The 26,908-nt window shown below is 40.3% G+C and overlaps 1 protein-coding gene across 1 annotated transcript in view; it reads right to left on the bottom strand.

The window, feature by feature from the left end:
- Positions 1-1,030: 1,030 nt before the first annotated feature.
- sorcs2 (sortilin-related VPS10 domain containing receptor 2) overlaps positions 1,031-26,908 on the bottom strand; it is a gene marked incomplete at both ends in the record, with an annotated part of 185,409 nt that continues 159,531 nt past the window's right edge. The window contains 21 exons of the mRNA XM_079215636.1: positions 1,031-1,095; positions 2,331-2,536; positions 3,364-3,466; positions 3,849-3,896; positions 3,984-4,083; positions 4,750-4,872; positions 5,939-6,051; positions 6,343-6,466; positions 7,378-7,511; positions 7,669-7,855; positions 7,941-8,112; positions 9,155-9,274; positions 9,543-9,676; positions 9,772-9,892; positions 10,421-10,528; positions 13,843-13,934; positions 14,239-14,315; positions 18,765-18,867; positions 20,221-20,367; positions 20,805-20,984; positions 25,307-25,396. Of these exons, the coding sequence (XP_079071762.1) occupies positions 1,031-1,095; positions 2,331-2,536; positions 3,364-3,466; positions 3,849-3,896; positions 3,984-4,083; positions 4,750-4,872; positions 5,939-6,051; positions 6,343-6,466; positions 7,378-7,511; positions 7,669-7,855; positions 7,941-8,112; positions 9,155-9,274; positions 9,543-9,676; positions 9,772-9,892; positions 10,421-10,528; positions 13,843-13,934; positions 14,239-14,315; positions 18,765-18,867; positions 20,221-20,367; positions 20,805-20,984; positions 25,307-25,396 (2,547 nt within the window). The remainder of the gene's footprint in view (positions 1,096-2,330; positions 2,537-3,363; positions 3,467-3,848; positions 3,897-3,983; positions 4,084-4,749; positions 4,873-5,938; positions 6,052-6,342; positions 6,467-7,377; positions 7,512-7,668; positions 7,856-7,940; positions 8,113-9,154; positions 9,275-9,542; positions 9,677-9,771; positions 9,893-10,420; positions 10,529-13,842; positions 13,935-14,238; positions 14,316-18,764; positions 18,868-20,220; positions 20,368-20,804; positions 20,985-25,306; positions 25,397-26,908) is intronic.

Consider the following 26,908-nt stretch of genomic DNA (forward strand, 5'->3'; position numbering starts at 1 on the left):
CTGTGTATTTTGGTAGTCGTGTAAAACACTCCCAAACTCATGTCAAAGGGAACTGTACAAAGTAGAGATTGTTCATATTTAAACATGTACATACAACAAACCAAACCTTAAAAGGAGCCATTATTCCACTGCGGGCTGTGCCTAATATAGGCTGATACAGTAAAATACATCAACTACACTCCCTTCACGACTCCAGGGGAACTCTGACGCAGAAAGTTTGGGAAGGAGGGGGAAGGAACATACTCAAATTAGAAATAAATAATCTCGTCTTTATTGGAAATGTCAATGCGCAGATTAACATCTGCCGTTATAGGCACCATGGGATAGACAATGAGCTCCTTCAAAAGGTGTTGCTCAAGTCCACACAAAAACTTCTTGCAATTCGTGAGTGATAAACGAGAATACAAGAACATGAATGCAGTGGGATTTTGAAAAAGGAACAATGCTTTTTATAGACATTTCTGTTGCGATTATGAATGTAGAAGCTGTGAAATGTGAATTTAAGAAAGTGCAACACCATCTTGCATGCTAACACTGTCATATTATTGCCCATGTGTGGGAAGCAAAGGGTGAATAAAACAAGGGATGAGATTAAAGATATTTTTTCTTTACTATTAACCCCTTGAAAATCATCATAGTGCACCCATTTTAGGCCATTATCTAATTTCAGTGACAATGGTCTTTTGGTAATGGATGATTCAACATTCTCTGACTGTGAATATTACTGGAAACCAGTGTCGTTAGTCACTGCTTTTGAGTGTTTGCAAGTGAGAGACAAGATTTTTTTCTTTTCAAAACACAGATAAGCGAGAGTCCTTAATGTGACGCCATCAAGACCTCCATACCCCCAACATGCCCCCACCTTAAAAACAACAAACAAAACAAAAATCACATTATAGCTGCTGAAGGGTTCAGGAAGCCATTGTGTGGTAAAACAAGTAGAGGAGAGGGAAGGAGGAAGGCCGAGTGGAGTCCCGATGCTTGTTAGTCTAGCTTGTTAGCATTGCTTGTTAGCATTGCCTGGCAGCCATCAGCTGGTCAAGTAACTGTGTAGTTCTCTGGAGTTGATGCTCAGGACCACACCGGAATGGCTGCCTGGTAACAAGAGGGAAGGAGAAACAGAACAGAGACAAACATATGAGCAATGCTAATGAATAACAAGTGGAGGGAAATGTTTGACATTTTTACAGCAGCAGTACAGAAACAAAAATGTTGCCTTCACAGTCTCATTGCAACAGTGTTATTTGCTTTTTTTCTTGGCATATTGCTGCCACCAACTATCCATTCATGGACACCGTCAGCAGGATGGCAAATGTGTATTCTTGGTGGCATGCTTGTAGTAATTCATACCAGTATGGAATATTCCATCCAATGTCTTTTTGACCTTTACCGACAGTCCAAAACCCAAGATATTACATTTAGAATGACATTTAAAAAGCAGCAAATCCTTACAGAAGACTAACCAATAAACTAATATTTGGCATTTGTCAATTCGTTAAAAAGATTTTCAATTCATTAAAATGATTGTCAACGTCTTATATACGTTCTATAATAAGAGACAAACATAACAGATCAGCTCATCAAAACATTTCTTCAAAGCACCACAAAATAGAAAACTCCACAGGAAAATGTGATCTTCATATCAATTTGACATTCATTTAAAATTAACAATGACAAACTGTCATTTAAATAGTTACCATTTACAGTTGGAAATGGTAACTATTTAAATGCCGGTCAATGTCAGTGAGGACGGGTTTTTTTTAATCCAGCCGTATGATACGCTGGATAAAAAAAAAAGAATAAATACATTCTTAATTCTTCCTGGGGATATTAATATTAATATCCCATAAGTGGTGACCTCTGTTAAACTTCCACTACATCCCTGATTTTGCTATCAAATCATAGCCTTACATTGCTTTTTCGAATGAGGTGCATGAGTCACAAACAAATACTAATTTCATAAATCACAACAGAAATGTCTTGATTTGATCAATGATGAATTCAAATTGTTATAAAACACATTTAAGTTGGTAACAATTGCAACAAAACTTAATTTCTCCCATAAAGTGATATTATACTTGTTAAGTTCACACCAGTGAACATGATATTGCTTATGATATGATTTGACTATGGTATGCGCATGCAGGTGATGCCTTTTGATCTTGGAGGCAAAACAAAAAGTTGAATATAAGTTTTCTAGGTAAAAGCTTTTAACAAGATGACAAAGTGTAACTCCTCCAGTACCTGTGTGTGTTAGCTTCTGGTGTTATGGCTGAAGTTTTAGTAGCAGTGGTTAGTGGTCCTTATAAGGGAACGGAAGGCGGTGCTACCTCCTGCGTTACCTAGAGTCTGTGAGTCCAGGTCATCGTCAATGAACTCCTCACCCTGGATGATGTGCTGGGTGTCCTCGCTATGATTGACAGGGCTAGTCATCTCCTGCTCCTTCTCGTTGTGCATCTGAGCGTAGACATTACGGCTACCTGGGAGCTTCCTGAAAAACAGTGGGGGAAATGCATCTTCAGTCCAAAGCAAAGGACTGTGAGATTTGTTGTTTTTGTGATACGGGGTCGTGCTTTACACTTTGTGCTGATGCTTTGTCTGAGAAGAGATTGGAAGGTAGCGTCTGAATCCGTGGGTTGTGAGGTTTACGGAGAGGTCCGGCGTTTGCGCGTAGCATGAAGCTACCCAGGCCTATTGTTCACAATGCCATAATTCTCACGTTGGTTTTCAAGTCTTCTCGAGTCCTTCTTATGTTACGTTATTATGTTACGTTTATCCTTGGTGGTTGAGTTGTGTTTGAAGCATGTAGAATTGGCTTACTTAGTCTTGTCGTCCAAGCTTTGCTGTTTAATTTGGTAGAGGACATCACTATATTCGTTATGGATTATTGATTCATGTAAACATTCGTGGCTAGACATGTAGACATTAGACATGTGCAAACCCAAGAACCGGTACGATCGTTTGCATTTGTTAAATGGGTCCATGCAACCTATGCCCACGCTCCATGGTGTGGAAGAAATCGTTTTAGAGTTATTTTGGTGGGATATATTTATCAGATTGAAAATAACTGTTTTACTTAATAAATACCTGCCTTAAACACTTTTTTTTCTGTGTGAATGAGGGATGATTCTGATACATAAGGAAATGGGCCTATTATTATTATTATTTTTATTTGTTTAGTGAACTGGGTCCTTATTTGATAGGTGTTCATATGATAGGGGATGGATTCAATTGTTATCTCATCTGTCATTCTGTTGAATAGTGTTAGCCAAAAGTAATTTTAAAATTCAGTGGGGAATCCATCTAGTCCAAGGATTTCATTATTTCACATTTTTACATGGCACAACCTTTGATATGGCTTACCTTTTGAACTTGTAAAGGATGAAGGAGCCGGTGGCGATGATGCTAATTGAGAAAATCACTGCAAGGGCCCAGAAACCTGGACCTCCAACAACTCCATGGTAGCCTGGGGTAATAAATACACAAAATAATCAATAGAAAGGCATAATATTTGCATAATAAGAACATTATTCTGATTAAAAAAATGCAAGTCCAGAAAGTATAGTGAGAAAGAAAACAACTGGAGTCTGATGTATGAGCAAAGGTACAGAAGTGGTAAGAAACACCAACATCCAAACATCAAACATCCAACTGAACTAAAGATATTCCTCAAACAAAACAGGACAGGATGGTCAGGTTGACGAGAAAGCACAGCAGAGCAGAGAAGACTGTACAGGATTTGGGTTTGTTCGTAAACCAGGAAAGAACCCCCCCCCCCACAGAAATCAAAGAGCCTTGGGTTTAAGCCTCCAAAGATAAAGCTACGAGTGTATGGTTTATGAACGCACCAGTCTCTGCTGCTGTATCTGTTGAGTCATTAGCAATTAGACCTAGCCCTTGGAAATTAAATCAATAACATGGAATTAAAAAACATTTAAAAAAAATTTAGTTTTAAAAAGCACACCAAAGAAAATATACGGTACCTGCGTTCGGATCGGCTAGCTTCACCAGCACTTGAAGTCCTCCGCGCACAACAAAGCTGACATTGTTGCCGTTGAAGGCTTGTATGATGGCTGGAATACGCTGTGGATCAGGAAAAAAAAAACTGAACTTAATTAAATGAACTCAATATTAATGTTATTACTCTATTAAAACACTGTAAAGTATATGGGTTTTGAGCTGCTGGTAATAATACATGTTACAATAAGGAAATAATGTAAAAAATATAATTCATTTTTTTAAACCTTACCTTAAATATGTATGTTAAAGACCAGCAATTGATTAAACTATGCAAAAGCAATAAGTGCTTTTGATGTTTTCCAGTTCAGTTTTTCTTACTCAGTGAGAAAAGTCCAGTCTGTGTTGAGCTTGCAGTGCATTGAAGTCTGGTTGAATGAGGTGGAGATGTGAAGGACAGCTGACAGGTATCAGTGCCAGAGGATTTGGATGTGCATTCTCAGTGATGATGTGTTGAACTTCATCATCACTGAGAATGTTTGTTCTCATGTGTAGGTAGATCCAAAGAGAACTAGCATCTTCTGAGCATGCCTCTCATGTGTGGAAAGTTCTCCTCTTTGAGAGAAGAGTAAAAATCCAGAACTGATACTGACTTAAAGTACTCTGTCATAGTGTATCAGACCGCAGGTCAGGATCAGCGGCGGCTTTGCGCATCCGCAATTAATTCAAGGTGCGCCGCCCCTTCTTTCCCCTCCTCTCCCCGGGGCAGGACCTCTGTTCACGCTACAGTACCTTATCTAGAAACATGCTCGTCTTGGCTGGTTTCCTGTCCAGTGGCAGGACGTACAAGTCAGCAGTGGTGGGGAGGCCTGGCTTCACCACTGTAACCAGGGACTCCAGAGGGACACCTGTGGTCTGAGGTCAGATGGTTAAAGGTCAGTCAGAAGTCAATAAAGCTGCATTAATCAATATGCATATGTGAACAGTTCTTGGCTTTTTTAGCTTCATCTGACTTGATCGACTTGACTGATCGTTTTGGTACGTGACCCACACACTGCTCTCATAGACACAGCCAGAGGCCACAGGCAGCTAATTATTAAGTACTTTTATTTACACATTAGATGGACGTAGGAAAACAGACAGAAAATGAGTAACGTTTTGTTAGATATCATTTGATATGTTGTACTAGCAGGTAATTATAGTAAATCATTTAGAAGCAATAGAGCCAGATGTTTTTTTCCCCATAAATTGGTCGAGTGCAAAAATAAGACTGAATAATGGATTTAATATCTGTCAGATGGACAAAAAAACAACTAAAATAAATTAAATTCAAATGTTTAACTGTTTTCTAAAACCTTTGACACATCAAATTTTATAAAGTAAAATAGATCTTCATATTTTCCCGACATTTAAACTACATTTCAATTTCTAATCTTCTGAACCAAATTTCAGTAGACTTGCCAGTCTACTGACATTTGTGGTGTTGAAATAGATTGGATTACAATGAAATTGGATTCATGTCCACTTCATAATAAATTACGTTACGACGTTAGTGGCTATTTAGTCTTTTTCTAGCATCATCATCAGGTCAGACCAGGTCAGTGTGTCCAACGTTCACCATGCCACCAGCCTATGTACATTTGCAAATTAGCAAATGATAATATGCTAACACCCTAAAACAATGATGGTGAATACATGTAAACAATATACTACTTTGTTTACGTGATAAAAACAGAATGTTAAAAGTGTCATTGTGATTATCAATGTTAGCATTGACAATAGCTATGCAGCCACAACCTTAGCAAGTGTTGCTGTAGATTCCTAAATGTCTATGTCCTAAATTAGTTTATTTTCTTACTATTTCATTGCTGATTTGTGTCTTCATGTGAGGTAGTGCTTCCTCTATTATTTCCATTATTTTATGCATTATGCACTCTTACTTAAGAAAAGCATAATTCAAAACCTATTTTTTAAGTCCTACCTTAACGAGTATTTTGGTGACCAGCTGGCCGATGTCCTCTCGCCACTCTGGAATGTTGGGGTTGAAGTTGTCCAGGCTTGTGCTGAAACTCAGAGGGATGACCTGAAAGTTATCTGGGATTGGACAAAACAAAGGAGTTGTTAGCAATCATCACAGTCATTATTCAAAACTCTATTCATTATATTTCATTATGAAAGTTTTAGATTTACCTTGATGCAAATATTTCTGAGAGTAAAGTTTAAAATCTTTTGAATTTACTATAACAACTGAGGAGTGGAAGGAATAGTCAGAAATTGATTGACCAAAACAAATAAATTATTTTAGTTTCATTCCTATATTCAGTCAATATCTGGTCCTACATCGACCCAACTCTACAATTAGGTTCTTTCAAATTAAATAGTTACCGTAGACTCGAACTGTCCTGGTATCCTGCACCATAGATCGGCCATTAGAAGCCTGGACAGTGATTGAAACCTCTCCGGTCTCTGGGAAACGAGTCAAAAGGCTGTTCTGCAGCGTCAGCGTAGGCTACAAGAGAAAGTCACAACAGGTCGGCCGTTAGTTAGGTCAACTGTGTATGGGATGTGTCTGAAAAGTCTGGGGTCACAAAATGGCTTCTATAATGACATGTTGGAATTGGGCTAAACAGTCATCCTTATGCCTACAACTGATATTTCAAACTAACCCTGATAATGGGAAACGTAACATTGCACCGCCATGTATGCCCAGAAGCAGCCCAGAATGGACAAACCGAACACTTGCTCTAGCAAGAGTCTTTTGCGTTTTACTATTATCTAAAGATAATGATTGGTACTGAAAATCTGCATTTAACAGTCACCAGTATTAAACTATTAAAGGCCAGAGTATTGATAAACCCAGACGCTACTGATGTTTATTTATTAGTAATTTTCAAATTATATATTTGTTATTAAAAGGAATTATTTATTCATGATAAAGAACCCAGTATTTATAAGTTGTAGCTCCTAGCAGTAATACAATCCCTGAGATACCTATCCCGATCTGAACGCTACTGTAGTTCATCGACATGCTTGGAAAAGGTTCATAGAGGGGTATTTAGTCATTTGCAATCTGCAACCCCAACACTGATGCCATTCATTTTCACACAATGTCCAAGTGAGACATGTTTTATTTTTTAGATGAAAAATAGATCTAAAAGAGTGTGAATATTGGGCTTATATTCAATCATTACTTAGGTGGATATTGTTGCTCTCTATCTGCTGGATATAAATAATATTTTTCACATATGTTTGCTATAAGAACTCTAGAAGCTGATGATACGTAAATGTTGTTTTTTCCGATTGTTTTGCTGCCCCGAAATGGCCAAAAACATTATGTGATAATGTGGTTTTCAAGGGGGGAAAAGCTGTAGAAATTTAAGATAAAAGTTAATTAGATGAAGTTTGTCATGTGTCCTTTACCCGCTGGTAGTCTCCAATCCACCAGTAGAAGACAGACAGGTTGGCCTCAGTGGGAAGGACTATGGCTGTCAGATTAACCTCATGGTTTCTCCCAGTGATGGGTACCACTTCCAGGTGCACTTCCTGTAGGGGAGCTGTAAGAGAAGACATTTTTTTTTCCCATTAAATCCAATACATCAATACTCCTAGAATTGAGACTTGACTTGGATCTTCCTTCAAAAGGCTACCTTCCAAAAATGGCAGTTGTCTAATAACCATATATGCAAAACATTCAGTGACTGGTAGGCCGACCTGTGACCTGGATGTACATGGTGGCCTCGTCTTGCCCTGCCATGTTCTCGGCCTTTACAGTGACCTTGTAAACGCCTGGACTTTTGTAACGATGTTGGATGGGCTCATCTGTCACTGTTAGGTTCTGGTAGATGGCCCAAACCCCGTCGCCGAGGTCCACCTGGTACCTAGTGCTGCTGGTGTCACCCTGGTCGGAACAAATGAGGACTTTCAGCCGAATCAAATTGAATAGAAGGAAGGAAAGGATGAAACGATAAAACCTTTAATCGTACCTCTTCCTGGTGGACAATGAAAGTGATGTCATCACCAGGAGCCACGGCCAACATCTGACCTTTGATGCCGACCTGTAATCCTTTTGGGGGCAACAGATGGCAGTTGTGCTGTTTGGTACTATGCTGCTTGTTAAGTCCCCCTTCACACATGTTAGATATCACCTTCTTGTAGCTGAAACACAGTAGAGGACAGCGCAAGTGTAAGAGTGTGGAGGTGTATGCATCTCCTGAAATGAACAGTTCAACATTTTTGGAAATAGGATTATGTTTTTGTTTTTCAGACATTGAGATGAGAAGATCAATATCAATTTTATACCTGTGTCTTAAGATGTAGCTGGAGATAGGTAGCAATTAGCACAACAACAAAAGGCTGGAAGCAGCAGGAAACTGTTAGTCTGATTCTGTCTAAAGTTTAAGGATTAAGCTTAAAACTAATTTATTAACTATGGATTAAAGGAAACATGTGTTCGTCCCAACCGTTTGGTATAGGACGTTTGGTTTTGGAATGTAGCATCCGTTCGGTAAGTCCTTCACCCAAACAGCTGGAGTGTGAGTTAGGCAGAAAGTTTTGTTTATCATCTGTAAAAGCGTAGTCAAGCTCCAAAGACAAAGATTTATGATAGGATTGTTTCTCACTGCTTAAATGCAACCATACTTGATCGTGGACAATATTGAAGTAAAGCATATATCAAAGTGATTGAAGTACTATATGGTAGAGCTTCAAGGTTCATGTGTGCATTGTTTACTCTGTTGTGCCCTACATGTTTCAGTAGCCAAAGAGCCACTGTTGTTGTTGTTAATGTTTTTTAAATATAGTTTTTAAGTATTCATTACTATTAATATTATTATTGTTATTATTACAAATCCAGGTGTCTCGGGACACCTGGATTACCACCTGGTATTTTGCATAATGATATTTATTATTTTTGTTTTCTTTCCTGTACTTCAAACATACCAAACCATGACCCCAAAACCAAGGTACATATTGAAGAATCAGTTTTGTGTCCATTTACACCTCTATTATTGACACATTTTATGTCATTTATTTAATCCATTTACTAAGTGAAACGTAAACAAAAATATATTGGTTTAGAGGGAGTGCTGTAACTATTTTGACTCCAGCTCCATAATTAGCGTATAGAAATGAGAATGATATTGATCTTCTCATCTCACTCCTGGAAAATGTGTTTGTGTGATGAAGATAATGTACAGACCCAGTGCTGGATGTATAGGTTTGTCCTAGATGGCAGTCTTCGGGTGGTGAATCTGGATCATGCCAGAAGTCAGCGAAGCAGCGATTGCCTTCCATTGGGGACCGTTCAAAACCATAGTCACTACACACATACACCACAAACACACAGATATGATAGAAGAATAGTAAACATAATGAGTAAACATCCTCTTTCCCAGGACCCTAACATCATTAAATTGATGCGAGTGTCCTGGAGAAAACGGGGGAGAAACAAAAATAAAAGAAGAAGCCTTAGAGAGAGCAACAGAGGAGGGATCCCTCTTCAGGATGGATAGAAGTGCAATAGATGTCACGTGTACAGAATTAACAACATAACAGATTTACAACACATTCATCTCTGGAGTGCTCACCAGTTGAAGTCTCTCTCTGTGCATTGGCAAGCTTTGGTGGTGAGAGCTGATGTGTAGCTTTTTCCTTTGATACAGAATGCAGTGTCCTTCCTTTTCCTGAAACTCCGCTCTTGACCCATAATGCACTTCTCTCCCTGACGGTGACGATAGAAAAATTTGAATTTAGTTAAGCAACACACATGTACTGGTAATTATGTGTGTATGTACTGTATTTGTATGTGTGCATTACCTGCAGGTCTGTGAGCTTCCAGAGCTCGTATTCAGACTCTGTACACTGATGGGGGAAAGAATGCCTGAAGTCCACTTTGACCAACTCCCAGTCGGACCTGTAGCTGATGTGCCCAAACACACTGCAAACACACAACACAGAAACAAAATTAACACATATCCGCAAATAGACAGCTGTGTGACACAACTATAATCACAAATATCAAATCCAATCTGTATCAAATTTAGTTCGTACAGACTGTAACCATGATCAACAATTTTTTTTATGGTCGAAGATAACCTGACTCACACACTACCAAGTGACTAATGTAACGATTGAGTCATGTGATTTTTTCCACTTAGGATACAAATACCAGTCTCCCGGATGATTTCCTTCAGCCAATGACATAGTTTCTATCCAAATAGTAAAACTGCTCTCCTCTCTTCTTCTGTCAGTCGTCATTGCAGTATGAACCAATGTGACTCTTTTCCACCACATTCACCTCCAGCCTCCATCATATCAAGTTAGCAGTCCACGCACAAAAACTAACACAGGGCTGACGTCGCAGACATTCTTGGCCGCGTGAGCAGCTTCTTGCCAGCGCCCCGTCAAGGACCCGTTCATCGCAGCTTGCAGCTTTAATTTATTTTTGAAATTGGGATTTACTCACGTCATAACCAGGGTCTCATCTCCTGGTTCACTCAGGAGTCCATCGACAAACACGGAGGTGCTGGTGAAGTTGTGAATGGTCCACGTCCGTCCTTCATCGATACTAAACCTGTGGAGAAACAGGCAGTGTTCACAATCAACATATTGATTAAAGTCTATGCAGTTGGAGCCATAGTTTCTAAAAAGAATAGATTTAGTAATGAGTAGGCCATTATTAGTAACTGGTGGGAGGAGCTGGGACAGTCCGCCTCCGAGAGGGCCTTAAAAGGCGGCACCAATGGGAGTGTCGTCCTCTGACGCTCTTTCCCTCACGCAGCAGGGCCTGCTGCACCAGCCTTGTCCTGTATTGATTACTTGAATTGTTTGGACCTACAATAAAACAGGTTTTTGTGTTGTTTTTTTTGTTCTACCCCGACCCCAGGCCGTCGGGGTAGAAGGCAGACAGAAACCAGAGGAAGCAGAGGCTATTCTTGTGGTCGGGGACAGAAGGCTGTGGCAATTTACCGGGGCAGAGGCAAGGCAAGAATCTCGTGGTGGGGGACAGAAGGCTGAATTGTCTACCGGGGCAGAGGCAAGGTGGAGAAGCCCAAACAGGCCAGGTTGGACGGAGAACGATTTAGCAGTGCGTGTGTGAGACTAGGGTTTAAATACTAAAGAGAGTAGGTGCAGCAGAGTGGGAAAGTGAAAGTGATTGAGCTGATGAGGTGGGTGTGACTAACAGGTGCACTGAATGAGCTGACTAGGTCAGTAAGAGATAGGTCGTTTCTCAATATTCTTCTCTGTACTTCTCTGTGTTCTCGTGGACTTGTGAAACGTCATCAATTGCTGCCAAAGTACTGTTCCAATTCAAAAGTCCGCTTCCCGCCAAGCGCGGACCAAATGCCCGGATGTGACTTAATCCGCCCATTTTACCGGGGATGCATCGGAGGAGACTTGTGCGTACTAGAGACAGCCAATATCCCGGAATGCATTTCGCACCTGAAATGGGGAACAATGGCGGAAGAGAACGCGCACAATTGTTATTTTACATTTTCTAAATACTACTGTTATGGAGTCACTAAATATCATTTTAGGATGTTTTCAGGCGAGAAGTTAGTTGTTTAAGCATCACATCTGTGGCCTGTTTGTCAAGATTCATTTGAAAAGATACGTATGTCGTGAGCGGGACCGGTGATCCCTGCCAGCGGCGATCAGCCAGGAGCAGCCTGTTAACGTTAAATCAGTTTGACTGAGGGAAAGGTTAAAAAGTATAACTTAAGATTTTAACCTAACTTTAACATTGAACTACAATGGTACTTTTGATCGAAGTGTTGAAACAAGAGCCTTGTGTTGAAACAAGAGCCTTTTCATAAGCAGAATAAACTCCAGCAAGACTGGATGGGATCAGTATTAATTTGTAGTGCTTTGATCATTATGTGTATGGAGGTAAGTGTTGGAGCCTTGTGCAGTCTCCATCTGAAATAATTAATATCTTATTGAAGTGGCAGCGTGTCACGGTTTGATGTTGTTGTTTTTTGTCCCAGGGACTTTGTTACTTTGTGGCAGAAGAGTAGGGGCAGCTGAACTGTGACAGAAATGTTGTCTTTTCATAAGAAATGTTTCCTGTTCATTTCCCTTGTATTTCTACATTGATACAGGGTCAATGCGGAAATTCTTGCATGGAGGAACGCCGGAACCAGAGGACGAACAAACCACCTACCAGCAGTTCAATTACACAAGGCAAACCAGACACTGGGTTATATAAATTGTGATATGATATATCCTGTAATATATTTTGTTATTGTAGTTCTGGTTTTCTTTCATGTGCAACATTGATAATGCCAATATATTTATTGGACTAAGAGAAAAAGCCTTGCCTCTAGTTCGATGAAAAAACCTAAAACAACCTATTTCACGTACAGCTAGTCCAGCGGTCAGCAACCTTACCTATCCAAAGAGCCATTTTGGCCTTTTTTCCACCCCCCAAAAAATTGTCTGGAGCCGCAAAAACCTATTCGATATAAGTTTCATATATAGCCATATTATATATACAAAAACTATAGTTTGTTGTATTTATGAAATTGTATAACAAGAATAAAGACAATTCTTGACATTGTATTGCTATTTTACCTGTTATAACTATAAAACTCTCATGAAGAGGAGAAAAGAAAATGGTCATGTTGACCTACATTGAGGTCAATTAAAAAGACAACTATGCACACTTTGACTCACATCATACAGGTCAGCAAGCATCGTTGGCAGTGACAGACAATTAATACGTCCATGCAGAATTAAACTCTACTTTTTGCCGTGACTTTTCTTTTTATTTATTTATCCCTTGATAGTTTACTGAGGGCGGGGCTCTGCACATCATGAGTAGCCACCTGCAGGGAAAGGTGCTTTACAGCGACATAATAGGATGTGACGCACATTTGAGTTAAAACAATATTGCATTTTCAGTAATCCATTATCTTTTTTTTCTTCTTCAAAGCCTCAGAGAAGACACTGGCCTGGTGTGGTCAGAGCAGTAGATGACTATTGCCAAAAGTTCAGTTTATTTTGTATAGCCCAAAATCACAAATACAAATTTGCCTCGGAGGGCTTTACAATCTGTACACATGCGACATCCCTGTCTCGGGACCTCACATCGGATCAGGAAAAACCTGCTTGGGGCGGGACTTCGGCAGGGCCACCGACCTGTCACGGACTATGCTATTGATTTCCGGACCAAGGCATGGTTCATTTCGTGAAACATGGATGCATATTTGCTCGGCCTAGCGAATTACATCAAAGACAAACTAGTCTTGTTCCAGCTACCCATCTAAACAACCACCGGATTGGATATTCACATCCAGGCCAGGCAGCTGGCGAAGCGCCGGGAACAGCCCAGCCAAAGCCCATCTTTTTGCCGCACTCGTCCAGCAACCTGCCAACCCACGTGCCAGACTCTCCACGGAGGAACGAGAACGGCGCGTCGGGGAAATTTGGTCAGGCCAGACATTTTGCACTCACCTTCCTGATAAAAGCCTGGGCTCACCAGTAGAACACAACTGGTGAGCTGCGCAGTTTCCCGACACTCCTTCTGTAAACAACCCCTGTTCCACGCCAAGCTACTGCTACCCCAAATCAAAAAGCTAACGTACGTACCCCCTGGAGTGCTTTCACGTACCCCCATTTGAGAACCACTGGACTATAAATCCATATAAAGATAAAAATGTCAGAATTTTGGCAGACACCTATTAAGTTCATGGACTGCATCAACACGTTGGAAACGTGCAATACAAATAAAGATTTATTGATATATTGACTGCAAAAGGTTTCTCATACATCATGTTAATTAATCTGTATAATCTGCAATGGTTTTAATACGTTAAAAGTCTATAAACTATAAACAGTAGTAAGGTTCGGTATTGACATCGTGACATACTGCAACAGTAATCTTACTTGAGTATCTTGAGGGGAATAGAGGTGTCCTTGATCGCAACAATGACCCCACCATGGTCCAGGTACAGGATGTGATGCTCCTCCTCGAAAACCTTAAAAGATGTAACGTAAAAAGGTTTGGGTTAAATGAAATGGAAATTATATTACTAATGTAATAATGTGTTAACATCAGTACAAATCATAAAAAGCAAAACATTAAAACTAACAACAAAAATGGTACAAGTCATACTCAGCTGGACAGTTTGTTAGAGATTATACAGATTGTAAATGTATTTATATACTCAGATTGTGTATTTTTTATGGGAGCAGAGGGGAAGTGTAGACAAGGATAGAAGGGGAAACATAAAAAAAGGGGGTGGGTGGGGGTAATACAAAGCAAGGAAGGGCAGAATGTACCTGTCTCCATGTCTTTCCGCAGTCTGAAGTGATGTACATCTCTTCCGTGTACTCTACTAGCTTGGAGCCAAGGTTACCTGAAGGAAAGGTCATGAATTGAACATTTCATCAGGAACATAATCTTATATGAAGCAAGCCAGCAACAACAAATTCCAAAAGACACAAAAGAACATATAGAGAACAGATATGAGCAGACTCGGTAGTTAATAACCAACTTAGAGGAAGTTAAATAGAGTAATTGGAGGATTTCCCCCTCAGAATGTTTTTAATGTTTACCTTTGTTTTTTAACAAATTACCAGATGGGAAAAACGAGCCTCGAAAAATTCTCAACAACCTATCAACTAGCAAATTTAGCTGATACATGAAACGATTAAGTCACAATTATGGAATAATGAGTAAAAAGAAAATGCTATTATATTTTAAAAAGAAAAATCATATCAGTTAGTAAAAAAAGTAATTTTGTTTACTAAGTGCTTTACTTAGTGGGTTAAACATTTCCTTTCACTTGCGTTAAAGCTAATGTTCTGTTTGGGCACTTCCGATCTTCTTTAACTGCTCAAATATATGTTAATTATTGTTGAAAATAAGGTCCCTTATCCGTCAGCCAGGACGTCCCTTATATTGAACTAAATCTCTTCATCTCATACCTTCCTTATTCTGTTTCGATTGCTAATATACTCTGATCAGCCAAACTGCAGCCGTGCGTCGACATGTTTTGTGCGGGCTGGTTATTGAATCATTTCAAATGGTATAATATACAAAAAAAAAAAACTTGTGAGACTAGTTAAAAAGTTCATATATGTGTTACTGGTATATTGGTTTTTGATAGTAGACAGGAAAGAAAAAAAAAATGATGTTGCCGAATGCTCGTTTTAATATAATAACATAGCAATACGTGTTAACAGTATATTTTCAAAGTTTGGCTTTGATTAAGTGAAGTTAAGTATATTTATATTTCACTTTTTTTGCGGGAAATGGGTTGCATTGTGCTTGGTAACTTGGTGAGGCTTTGCTTGACGGCGGATTTTGCGGCATTAGTAGATTTAGTAGGTTCTATGCTAATCCTGTGTAGCTTCATGCCATCAATATGGAAATTGATATTTATGGTTTATGTTAATATTTATTGTGGAATAGTGTCATACACATGAAAAATTGACTTGTTTGCTCTTGTAAGGCCAGACTCTGCAGTTTATTTTGCTATGTCACATGAGTAGCTTTGATATTGATGGATAGGACATGGAAATATCTTATCTCATGGGAATATCTTCATATTTAAACACTCATGCCACATACACTTAACTTTTACTTAACTTAAACACACACGTCACTTTAACATACACTTATATTAATGTTATCTGAGCACTTTATCCTTATCTGATTTAGACATCATTGCACTGTTGCTGTCGTTGATTGTTGTTTGTCTCGTCTAATGTCTAATGAATGCACCTTCTGCCTAACCAAATTCCTCGTTTGGGCAAACATTCCTGGCAATAAACGGTTTCTGATTCTGATTCTGACGAGCTGAACCCCATTTGAGGCAGTTTCGGCGGCGCTGGCTCCTAAAATTAAACAAGCTCACTGGACTTACACGAATCTGCCCCAAACTGGCCATGCTCAATAAAGTTCACGGCCTGAGTATGTCGACAAGCCAAATGTTACGTATAGCGGCACCTGTTGGCAACAGGAAGACAGCTATTAAAACGTCTAACGCTTTGTCCGATGGTCGCAGACATTCTCGGCCACGTGAGCCGGTGTCCAGCCAGTACCCCGACATGCGCAAAGGTGCGAGGGCCCGTACATCGCTCCTTGGAGCTTTAATTAGGGTCCGAGCACTGACGTAATCAGTCCGGGAGGACCCTATTGTAATTCTAAGGACGCAATTGGGCGCATATTTACCAAAACTCACCAGATTGTGCACGCTTGTCAGGCTTAGTGAAAATATACATCGGATATAGGTGTCATTTTTGTTTGTAAATGTTTCTCTCCAGCGCCCTCAAGAAGTTGGAAAGGCGTAGCTTTGACTTGACATTTGACACATGTCCATCTCCACCTGCTCAACAAAAAAGCCTCCCAGATCCATAAACTCTGTCTACTTAGATTTTCCGCCATTTTTAAATTTTGTGAAAAGAACATTATTGCGAACTCTTCCAACACAATGGATCGGATTCATCCAAAACTCTCTATGGATCATTATTGGAGCTATATCATCCAAAGCTTTTTGATATCTCATTGTGTTTAGGAGTTATGGACCAATGAACGTCTTAGGGGCGTGGCTTGTTTTTCAATACTCCTAATTTCAAAACTATTTGGCCTAATGTCAAATGGCCAAATTTGCAGCAGATGTGCACATTTAACCTGTATCATACTCCAAAACAGGCCATTTTCTTGTCATTTTTCGTCCTTTTCAACATTTGTACTCTTACGAATTCCTCCTACAAAATTCAAGTGATCGACTATAATTTTGGTCAAGGATGATCTGAAGACCTTTGTGATGAAAAGTTATCAAAATGGCGCGCTTTGGTGAACGATCCTTGACGTGGCGTGGACCCCATGACACACCCATTTTGTGCGGTTTGCTATGTTATAGAAAGTTGTTGTAACTCCAAGGTACATCATCCAATCTGCCCAAAATGTCTCATGCATGATGCCGGTCCAGGCCTGAGCACATTTACATGAATAAATCATTACATTGTCATAGTGGCAAAAGGAAACTAAGTGACAAACAGCATCGGATTTACATCACATTTACATGACGTGGTCTACACTTCACATAAAGAAACATGATGCATGTGTATATTCACATTGTCATAGCACCACCTACTGGCAAAAAGGAAATGACACGTTGTATACTATGATGTATTACTCCTTGTTTAGTGGCTTGGGATGCTCACAAACTCATGTAAGTTTTCACATGTGTCAAAGGTGATGGAAACAAATAATTAACATGTTTTTTTTTGGCTGGGTCGTTAAAAATGGCCGGAATAGCGCCCCCTACACCTTTGACATGTTTCCTCATTAAACAAGAAACTCCACTGGTCTTCCTCAAATCTGCCCAAAATTTGTCATGCTTGATAAAAGTCACGGCCTAAGGATATCGACAAGTCTATTTTCAATCATAGTCAAAGCGCCACCTACATGACGTGGTCTACACTTCACGTAGAGAAATATGATGCATGTTGTTGAGCATGTCGTGTTGTCTAGCGCCACACCGTGGATACAGTAACCGGTGAGATATTTGCAAAGCGTAATTTCCTGGGGAAAAAAAAACGTCTGACTGGACACGTTACTGTGTTGTAACTCTGTTACATTGTTCATTCTGTACACGTGACATCTACTGCACTCTGTCCATCCGTGAAGAGGGATTCTCCTCTCTTGCTCTCCCGAACTGTATCTTCCATTTATTCCCCGTGTTTTATGTGGAAGTTTTTCCTGATCCAATGTGTGATCCAATGTGTGGGATGTTGTATAGTAATAATAATAATAATAATAATAATAATAATAATAATATAAAGCGCATTTCACAGACAAAAGAGGTCACAAAGTGCTGTAGAGTTAAAAAACACAGTACAAACACAAAAGATGGAGGAGTAAATAAAATAAACAGTGAAAATAAATAAATAAAAACAGATAAAACCAATAAAAGACAGGTCATATCAGGTATTTAAAACAAACGCCGGCGTAAACAGGTAGGTCTTGAGTTGTTTTTTAAAAGATATCACTGCAAACCTTATTTGTGCTGGCAGAGCGTTCCAGAGCTTAGGAGCTACTGCCTCAAAAGCTCGGTCACCACGGGTCTTATATGTATGTGTACAGATTGTAAAGCCCTCTGAGGCAAAATTGTAATTTGTGATTCTGGGCTATACAATATAAGCTGAATTGAATTCACACACATTACCTTTTTTTATCATTTCATCTAAAATAGTACTTAGAGATACACTCAAAACATTGCAAAATTACACCTGCAAAATTATGTGACAACGGCGCTGCTCCACATAAAATATAGTCTAACCCATTTGCGTCTGATGGTCAAGCAAGTGCCAAATCTCGTCAACCAGCGTCCAGCAATTCCCCCGTGCGCAAAGGTGCAAGAGTCCGACTAGTGCTGCTTGCAGCTTTAATGTTCTTCCTGTCTAACTTTCCTGTTTTCCTTGATCTTGTCATTACGTTGTTAACATTTTTATTCTGTTCTTCTCAATTAAAATGACAAAATGCATGCAATCCTTCTTTGGAATATCTTTCGTCTCATATGTTTCCAGTCAATTGTTTTTCCTCTTGATCGTCCATACTACATCTATTGCATGTCTGTCGGTCCAGGGTTGTTCCAGATCCAAATCGAGGTTTCTAAGGACAGAGGTTGCTTCATGTTGTACAGATTGTGAAGCCTCATGAGGCAAATGTGTGATATTGGGCTACATGAATACAATTGCTGTGACTTGAAAAACAGTAATAAATGTCAGGTGGGGAGAAGGTTCAACATTCAAATACAGTACTGTACATTTAAATACATTTCCCCCTAAAGACTCACCAGCACCCATGATGAGACCTGGAGCAGAATCTTTGGTGTGGACTGTCCCAGACACATAGGGGTTGTCTGCCCAGCGTAGGTGGAGGTGGAGATGACAGTCCGGCTGCAGAATGCAAACGTTGTAGAGTGATTTTGATGTGAGGATAATTCTGCCAGTGCTAAACTGTTGCATCATCTAATAGACTAATACTGGAAACTGTGACTGAAGGGGATGAATGCATTTCATATCTCCTTTTTACACAAACAAAAATGTGTACCTTAAAGAAAACCTTATTCTTAGTTCCATTATTATTCCCTGATGTTAGAAGCTGCAGGCTTTTTGCCCTCATATCCATAAGAAGCACCAAGTAGTAGTTCACTACACTTATGGCCGGGTCTCTGGCCTTCTCTGAGGCGAGTTTCCCCGATTAAGAGGTCCTTCAACAAAATTAAGCCCAATCGATGTTACAATGAAAATGATTTATAGAAAAAGTATAGAAAACACAATTACAGATTGAATAAAACTTATGGTACGACAAAGAATATTCCGCGGAACAGGGCCTAAAATACTTGCCATCATCCAGACTACCGTTGTCTATAGTCTGTCCGATAGTCCGTGAGAAAAGCCGTTGATTCTGGGAAAGTCTCAAGTTTTGTCAAGATAGAAAGTCCTCCTCTTCAGACGGGTAGAAAGAAATAAAGCATCTTGGCAACTGAAGTGCCAGATGGTTTGTTAACCACCTGTGAAGCGTCCAGCTATTTGGAAGTGTGGGGACTTTCAAAAAGTGCTTGACAGGTGATTGGATGAACCATCTGTCAATCAAACTCTTACCACAGCCACACAGGAGAAGAGCAACAACTTCTTTTCCATCAAGAAAAGGCTTTAGTGTCATTTATTCTTCTTTCAAAAATAAATGCTTTTCAGTTCTGATATAACTGATACTATTTCAGCATCTATGCTAACCTCTTAAGGAGCCACCATTGCTTTCAACAAACACCTCTCTGTGTTGTAACATCACACACCTAAATCAGGCATGTAGCTGCCAATAGCCCCTTTCAGGACACCGATTGAACTGTAGCACTGTAGGTTCAGACACAAGTGCATTACTTAAAGCGTGATGGGATGGACTTTTGTGTGATCTCGAACCCGCAATTCTTATGTAATCTGTTGGTATCACAATAATTCAGCTGCTGTGCAAGGTTAACAAAATGCAACAACATGTTATACCAGATATGTAAAAAAAAAAAAAAAATTGGCAAGATGTGTTTAGACAGAGTTTTATGTGGGGTTTGCATGTATGTCAGCTGATTAGCTGGCTAGTTTTATTTTGCCGATAAGATTCCTTACTTAGCTGATCTGTTTACCGGTATGCGGACATACAGTGGCTGCGAACGCATTTACTTTAAAGCTGCTCATCTCAGGAAGTATTAAATAAAGAAAAAAGTAAAAGAAACTTTTTGTGAGGTCACTACTTACTGCTTTGCAGCTGATCGGCTTGCCATTCATGTCAGTGGTAGGTGGAACCAATGGTTCCCAGTTTTGCCCCTTGTTATAGGTGATGAGAGTTGTCACTTTGCCATTGATCTTCTGATTGGCCAGAAAGACTCCTTTGATTCCACGCACCTAGGAAATGAAGTGGAACAGCTAAGGTTAACTTTGCCAAAAACTACCTGAAATACTAGGGCAGCGGTGCTAAGAGTGACAGAGTAGGAGTCTTTTCCTCAGACATCACAGTGGTCGCCACTTGCAACGACTTCAAAGTCCGGACAATTTCTTCTGCATTCCCATTATTGGTCTCATTCAGGGTGAAGATATCTGTACTACTCCTTCTCACTTCGGGAGGAGGCGCAAATTGCAGGCTGTTGTTGGGTCGGGAGCTGTAATATTTTCTGTTTTGTCTCCATGGTGAGGTTTGTCTTTCTTCCCTTCCTTGATAAAAAATCCCAAATAAGTCCAGACATTTGATTTAAACGCGGATGGCGCATTTCTAATTTATGCCTCCTTCTCCCCGTGAACGTACTTGTGACATAGTGGAATGGCTTTTCCACTCCCCAACTCACCTCAAGTATGTCGATGAGGACATTCTCCTCTGGCTGCTTGGTGCTGCGAACATTTTCTAGGACGATGGAATAGTAGATTCCCTGGGGGTCAGACTGGTAGAGGTTATATGTGTCTGACTGGTACCACTCCTGGAGGGCGAGGAAGACTTGGTTCTCGTCCGTACTCACTATCTGAACATCCTGGGGGCGAGAGAGAGCAAAATAGACAGTCAGTATTTTCTGAATATATTTAATTATATTTAATATTCCTGTGGATGTACATTTATATTGAGAGTAAAATTATTTTGTACACAATATCACCATGCACTGGTGAGGCCTACACTGTGCTGAGAAACCTGTGGAAATAATCTGCCAAAACTCAACATACAGAAAATAGAATAGTGAATGAAACTTGAGTCAGACTTTTTACCTTCGTGCAGTTGGGACCTACAACAAAAGGCTCTCTCAAGCTGCCAAGATTGGCATGAATCGTGGTATCAACTACAGGGGCGTGGTTGCAGGTAGAAAGAAAAAGACAATGTCTATACATCTCACAGGAACAGGTGCAAGAACTATTTGATCAACAGAAACCTTTTTTTTATAAAGGACTGCCGCAACAGCAGGAAGGCTAAGGAGCCAAATACAGGTCAATAGTTTGATCATTTGAAAAAAGATTTGAACTTGAAAGTTCAAGTTTTGGTCTTGAACTTTGAAAAATTCAACAATGCATTCCAAATAAAAATATGTTTTTTTCGGGTTAAAAATTATTTTGTTCAGTTCTGGATTTAAACAAAAAAATATATATTGTTTTTCATTTTTTAGTTGCAGATTTAATATTTTCAAATTATACTCTTTTTTTCATTGTATTTTTTTCACTTTCAGACTTTTGGACGGGATCTGGCGTGGGGGGCGTGATATCAACTACAGGGGCGTGGTATCAACAGCATAACAAAAAATGCTGAGGACCTGCCTCAACTACATTGCCTTCAGGAAGCTAGGTACTGCCAGAATTATGACTCAATACTTTCTATACACCATATTCACGGGATTGGCAAAATTGACGCCAGTGACGAAGTTATGTTTAGCAAGCTGTTTTAGACCATACTTGTCATGAATCGCAGTACAAGAGCAATACACTATGCCAGGTTGTGACATTCAAAAACCACACTATAATATCTGTAGTTTCACACACCACTGTGAACACAGCGTACTACTGTCCCTGCAATGTCGTTTTTTTATTTTTGCGCAAAAACAACAACACTGAGCCTCTCTGTCACATTCTTTTTCAAGACTATAAACGGATCAGTTTGCTGTAAACTTCACTACCCGTTCGTGAGGCTGTAGTTCAGACGCCAAGGACACTTAGCGAGGACAAGAGTAAATGACAAAGTTGGTGGTAGGTGTCGATGCCTATTCGTATAAAACATGTATCCTTTACAAAACACTAGTGTCGGTCATATATTTGTATTATATATCTTTATTAATCTGATGTCAAGTTGATGCCTGTATGCATAGGTCTCATAATGTGATCAATGATGAAATCATGAAGACTGAGAACAAAAGGTTGTCAGATTTAGTGTTAAATGGTAAATGAATTGTACTTGTATAGTGGTTTGCAAGTCTTCCGACCACTCAAAGTGCTAAATTCATTCACTGATGGCAGCAGCTACCATGCCGCTGCCCATCAGGAATATCTAAACATTCATACCCATTCATACACCGATAGTACAGCAATTGGGGTTAAGTGTCTTGCCCAAGGACACACTGACATTGGACTATAGGAGCCGGGGATCAAAGCGACAATCTTCTGAGCCTTCTTAGCCACAAACACCCGTAATTTACATTCCTCAGGGACAAACTGGATCCTAATTAGGACTTTTTAGTGATCGAAACATAGTGATTGAAAGAAAATGAACGCACCGCTAACAGTAAGCCAAGAGTTGTGTACAAAAGGGTTCAATCGCAGGCTTTCTCAGGAAGCTTTCTTGGAGGATGTCAGTAAGATATGTTAGTCAAACACATTATGAGACACTAACCCTATGAAAAATAACCAGAGGTTGAACTAAAACAGTTTATTAAATAGTTAAACCATACATACACCTGTTAGGAATTTGATGGTGAGGACATGTAGAGTGCTCTGGGTGGACAAGAAATTAAAGGGCTTTATTCAATTGAGTTTATTTTGTATAGCCAAAAATCACAAATACAAATTTGCCTCGGAGGCCTTTATAATCTGTACACATAACATCCCTGTCCTGGGACCTCACATCGGATCAGGAAAAACTCCCCCAATAAAGACAGTAAAAACCCTTTCACAGGGAAAAAAGGGAAGAAACCTGAGGGAGAGCAACAGAGGAGGATCCCTCTCCCCGGACAGACAGAAGCAATAGATGTCATGTGACCAGAATGAATAACGTAACAGAGTTACAGCACATTAAATGACAGAAATGATTCATATAAAGAGTAATAGGCATGGACCACGATCCAGATAACCACATTCCATGTCAGCAGAAGGAGGTAGAGAGGAGGGGCATCAGTAGGGCCACCATGGCAGGAGGCAGGACCGGCTCCAGACAGCCACGATCCATCTATAGGAAATCCTCATTTCCTCAGTGCTAGCAGTTGTCTGTCTTAACCTCTTGAGCATCCAGTTTGTGTTTACCTGTACTACTTAGGGGACCCTAGGTGTTCTACAGCTCATATGACCTTGATTTGAATACCAGACCATATTGTCGTTGATCTCTAATGAATCCGCAACTCCTTACCTTTAAAAAAAAAAAAAAAATCAATAATGTTTTAATTTATTTTCAGCATAAATATGATCAAAAGTCAAGAGTCTGAGGAAGATTCCCCCAAAAATGACTCCTGGATTGCGTCGATTTTTATTTAATTGTATTGTTCGGTGCCTTCCCATCAACCCCCAGAGTAATACTGCACATCTTTAGAAATATTAATACATCTAAATATGTAATACTAATCACAATAAACACAAGCATTGACATATTAGGAAGCATATTTAGTCCAAAAAAACGTGTTTTTTGGTTCAGAAATTGAAAAATGAGCTACTTTGACCCGAATCTTGCTCGCCCCATGACATACTTGGTATGTAACTGACCGTCTCCTTCTGCATGTGTCATCTGACAACCTTGAAGTGGGGAGCAAATGTAATAGATTTGCTACTGAGTGGAGGGTTTGCATGCGTTAATGTTTGAAATAGAGCAGGAGCGTACCTTAACAGCTTGACAACTGTCAACCCGTTATGGCCCACATCAAGCCACCGTCTGTGTGTGGACAGACCTAGAGGTCAACTGAAGATTTAAGTTTCCTGACACAATTATACACTACGAGTTTTCTACTTGGCCCACTGGAGCTGCCTGTATACTGTAGCTGTATAGTATTACTTGGGTAAATAAAGTGATAAAAAGACATACAGGCGGTTACATCCTGGCTAAGAGACAGCAAGCGACAGAATGGAAGGCAAAATGCGACAATTATTCTCTGTTATTTCACAGCCCAGCAAGCTGTATACGTGCGTGTAGTAATCCATAACCCAGGTCAGCTCTCATGGGAGAGAGGCAAAGTGTTTTCACTGATGACCTATGCATTTTTCATCCTCCAGCCTTTCAATTATTCACATTGCAAAAACATGGTGCTCGAAATAGTCCCTCTCACCCGTCTCCCACTCTGTCCTTTCTTTCTTTCTCTATCGCCTCTGTCCCCCTTCTCCTCCCCTTTCTGTGTCGCTCGACCTAAAAGCTTTGCAGTGTGTGACCTATCTGCTCACCCAAGTAAGAGGACACATGTATAGAAAGAAGGAGACAAGAAACACACATGCACAAACACATTCATACACAAACTGATTTACCCGTTGCCTTACTGACATGTAATCAAATTGATCCTTATTGTCTTAACTAGGGGAGAAAGACAGAGACAAAGAGATTGTGTGTGCATGCGCAATTTAATACTTTTAACCTTCAATGGCATCACTACTGTATTTGAAATAGTCAAGCCATTGAGGCATAGGATCTCTCCAAATGGTGGGCTAGAACAATTCTATACAAGTCCTGGCAACTGTGTGTGTGTGTGTGTGTGTGTGTGTGTGTGTGTGTGTGTGTCCGTCCATGCAGTCCTCTCTGACAGAGTGTCAATTGCAGTGATTGTCTTGTGTGAAAGTGAAATTGGTTGTTGCTTAAACACAGAACTCAACATATCAAAGAAATATGTAGAACTTTTTTTTCTTCTTGAGGCCAACCCAAATGGCCTCCCCGAACTCCTCCCAGTATTTATAGATACATGTTCAATGTTTCTTCGAGAATTAATGCTTCAAAGCCAATGTAATAGATAATTGTGAAACACAAACTGATATTTCTCAAGATAATAAAAAGAACATTAAAAAAATTGGCATTAAAAAACACATCATGGTTGATTTGTACCACCTACATGCAGACATCATGTTGAAGTCTATCATGTCAACATTAAAAGTTTGAAGCAATGTAAGAAGACTTTTTGATTTTTTGCTGTACCTTTGGCAAGGCGTACTTTGGAAACCTCATCTGGACAAACTCATTGCGCCGATAGGACACATAGTGCTTGGTAGGAACCCCTGTGGTGACCTGGAAAAAAACAGACACACACAATCAGCACAAGAATTAAAACATAAAATCCACTTTTTCTTAACATTAGCTTGTGTCTTATCTCCATTTTATTATTATAACTTTTGCACGCAATCTCACTTTCTTTGCAAAAAGCTAAGAAGAATACAGAGGAAAGAAAGAGAGAAGGTAAAAATTGATTTAAAGATTGAGAATAAAATCACAGCATGTGTGTAAGTTCTGTTAACCGTATTTATTAAGACTTGTTTATGTCACTTTAACTGAAACACAAGACCAGTTTGTAAATTCAAATTGAAATTAGAACTAACTGTCAGTGTCCCTGGACTCCAGAAAAAAGGGCACCCAGAAACTGCATCCAACGCATACATTTAAGATTCCTCCGCGAATCACCACCTTAATGTGGTTTGAGTGTCTCAATGATCCTGGGAGCTATGTTGTTCGGGGCATCAGCCCCCTGGTAGGGTCTCCCAAGGCAAACAGGCCTCAGAGGGGAGAGCTCCTCGCCCAGACCAGGGAAACCGGGGCACCCTCCCAGCAAAAATGGCCGGGCCACCAGACTCGGGTGGCCGGGCCACGCATATCCCTGGTGCAGGCCGCTGAGGTAGTCAAGAAGCTCCTTGGTGGCAAGGCACCGGATGAGATCAGCCCTGAGATGCTGAAGGTGCTGGACATTGTTGGGCTGTCTTGGCTGACACGCTTTTTCAATGTTGCATGAGTGTCGGGAACTGGCTGGGCAGATCTTGGGCAGATCTTGTTCACGCGTAAGGGTAAGATGGAACGGGAGATCGACAGGTGGATCGATGTGGCTGCAGCAGTTAAATAATAATAATGCATTTCATTTTTATCGCACTCTTCCTTCAAAGAATCTCAGAGTGCCAGTTAAACAGGCGAATGGATACATTTAAAGCTTTGATTTTGGTCCTGTTCGTGACTTTCACGGATAGGATATCTAGGCGCAGCCAAGGGGGGCGGAGAACGTCAGGTTCGGGGGTCTCGGGGTCATCTTTCTGCTGTTCGCAGATGATGTGGTCCTGTTTGCCTCCTCGGACCGTGACCTCCAGGATTCACTGGGGCGTTTTGCAGCTGAGTGTGAAGCGGCGGGGATGAGAGTCAGCACCTTCAAATCTGAGGCCATGGTGCTCTGCCGGAAACTGCTGGATTGCTCACTCCAGAGTGCCTACCCCAAGCAATGGAGTTCAAGTATCTTGGGATCTTGTTCATGAGTGAGGGTAAGATGGAGCGGGAGATCGACATGCGGATCTGTGCGGCTGCAGCAGTAAAACAGGCGCTGCACCGGACCGTTTTGGTGAAGAGGGAGCTGAGCCGGAAGGCTCATTTACTGGTCGGTCTACGTCCCAACCCTCACCTATGATTCAGATTCAGCTCTCGGGGCTCTTAGAGTGTACTGTACTGCGTGGCAAGTCAAATATAGCCAAGATGTATTCTGCACACTGTGCCACTTTGCAATTATTTTCCATTTTGAGCCAATAGTACTATATGTTCGCAGGGTTG

This window comes from Taurulus bubalis, assembly GCF_910589615.1.
Source record: "Taurulus bubalis genome assembly, chromosome: 3".
Taxonomy (NCBI): Eukaryota; Metazoa; Chordata; class Actinopteri; order Perciformes; family Cottidae; genus Taurulus; species Taurulus bubalis.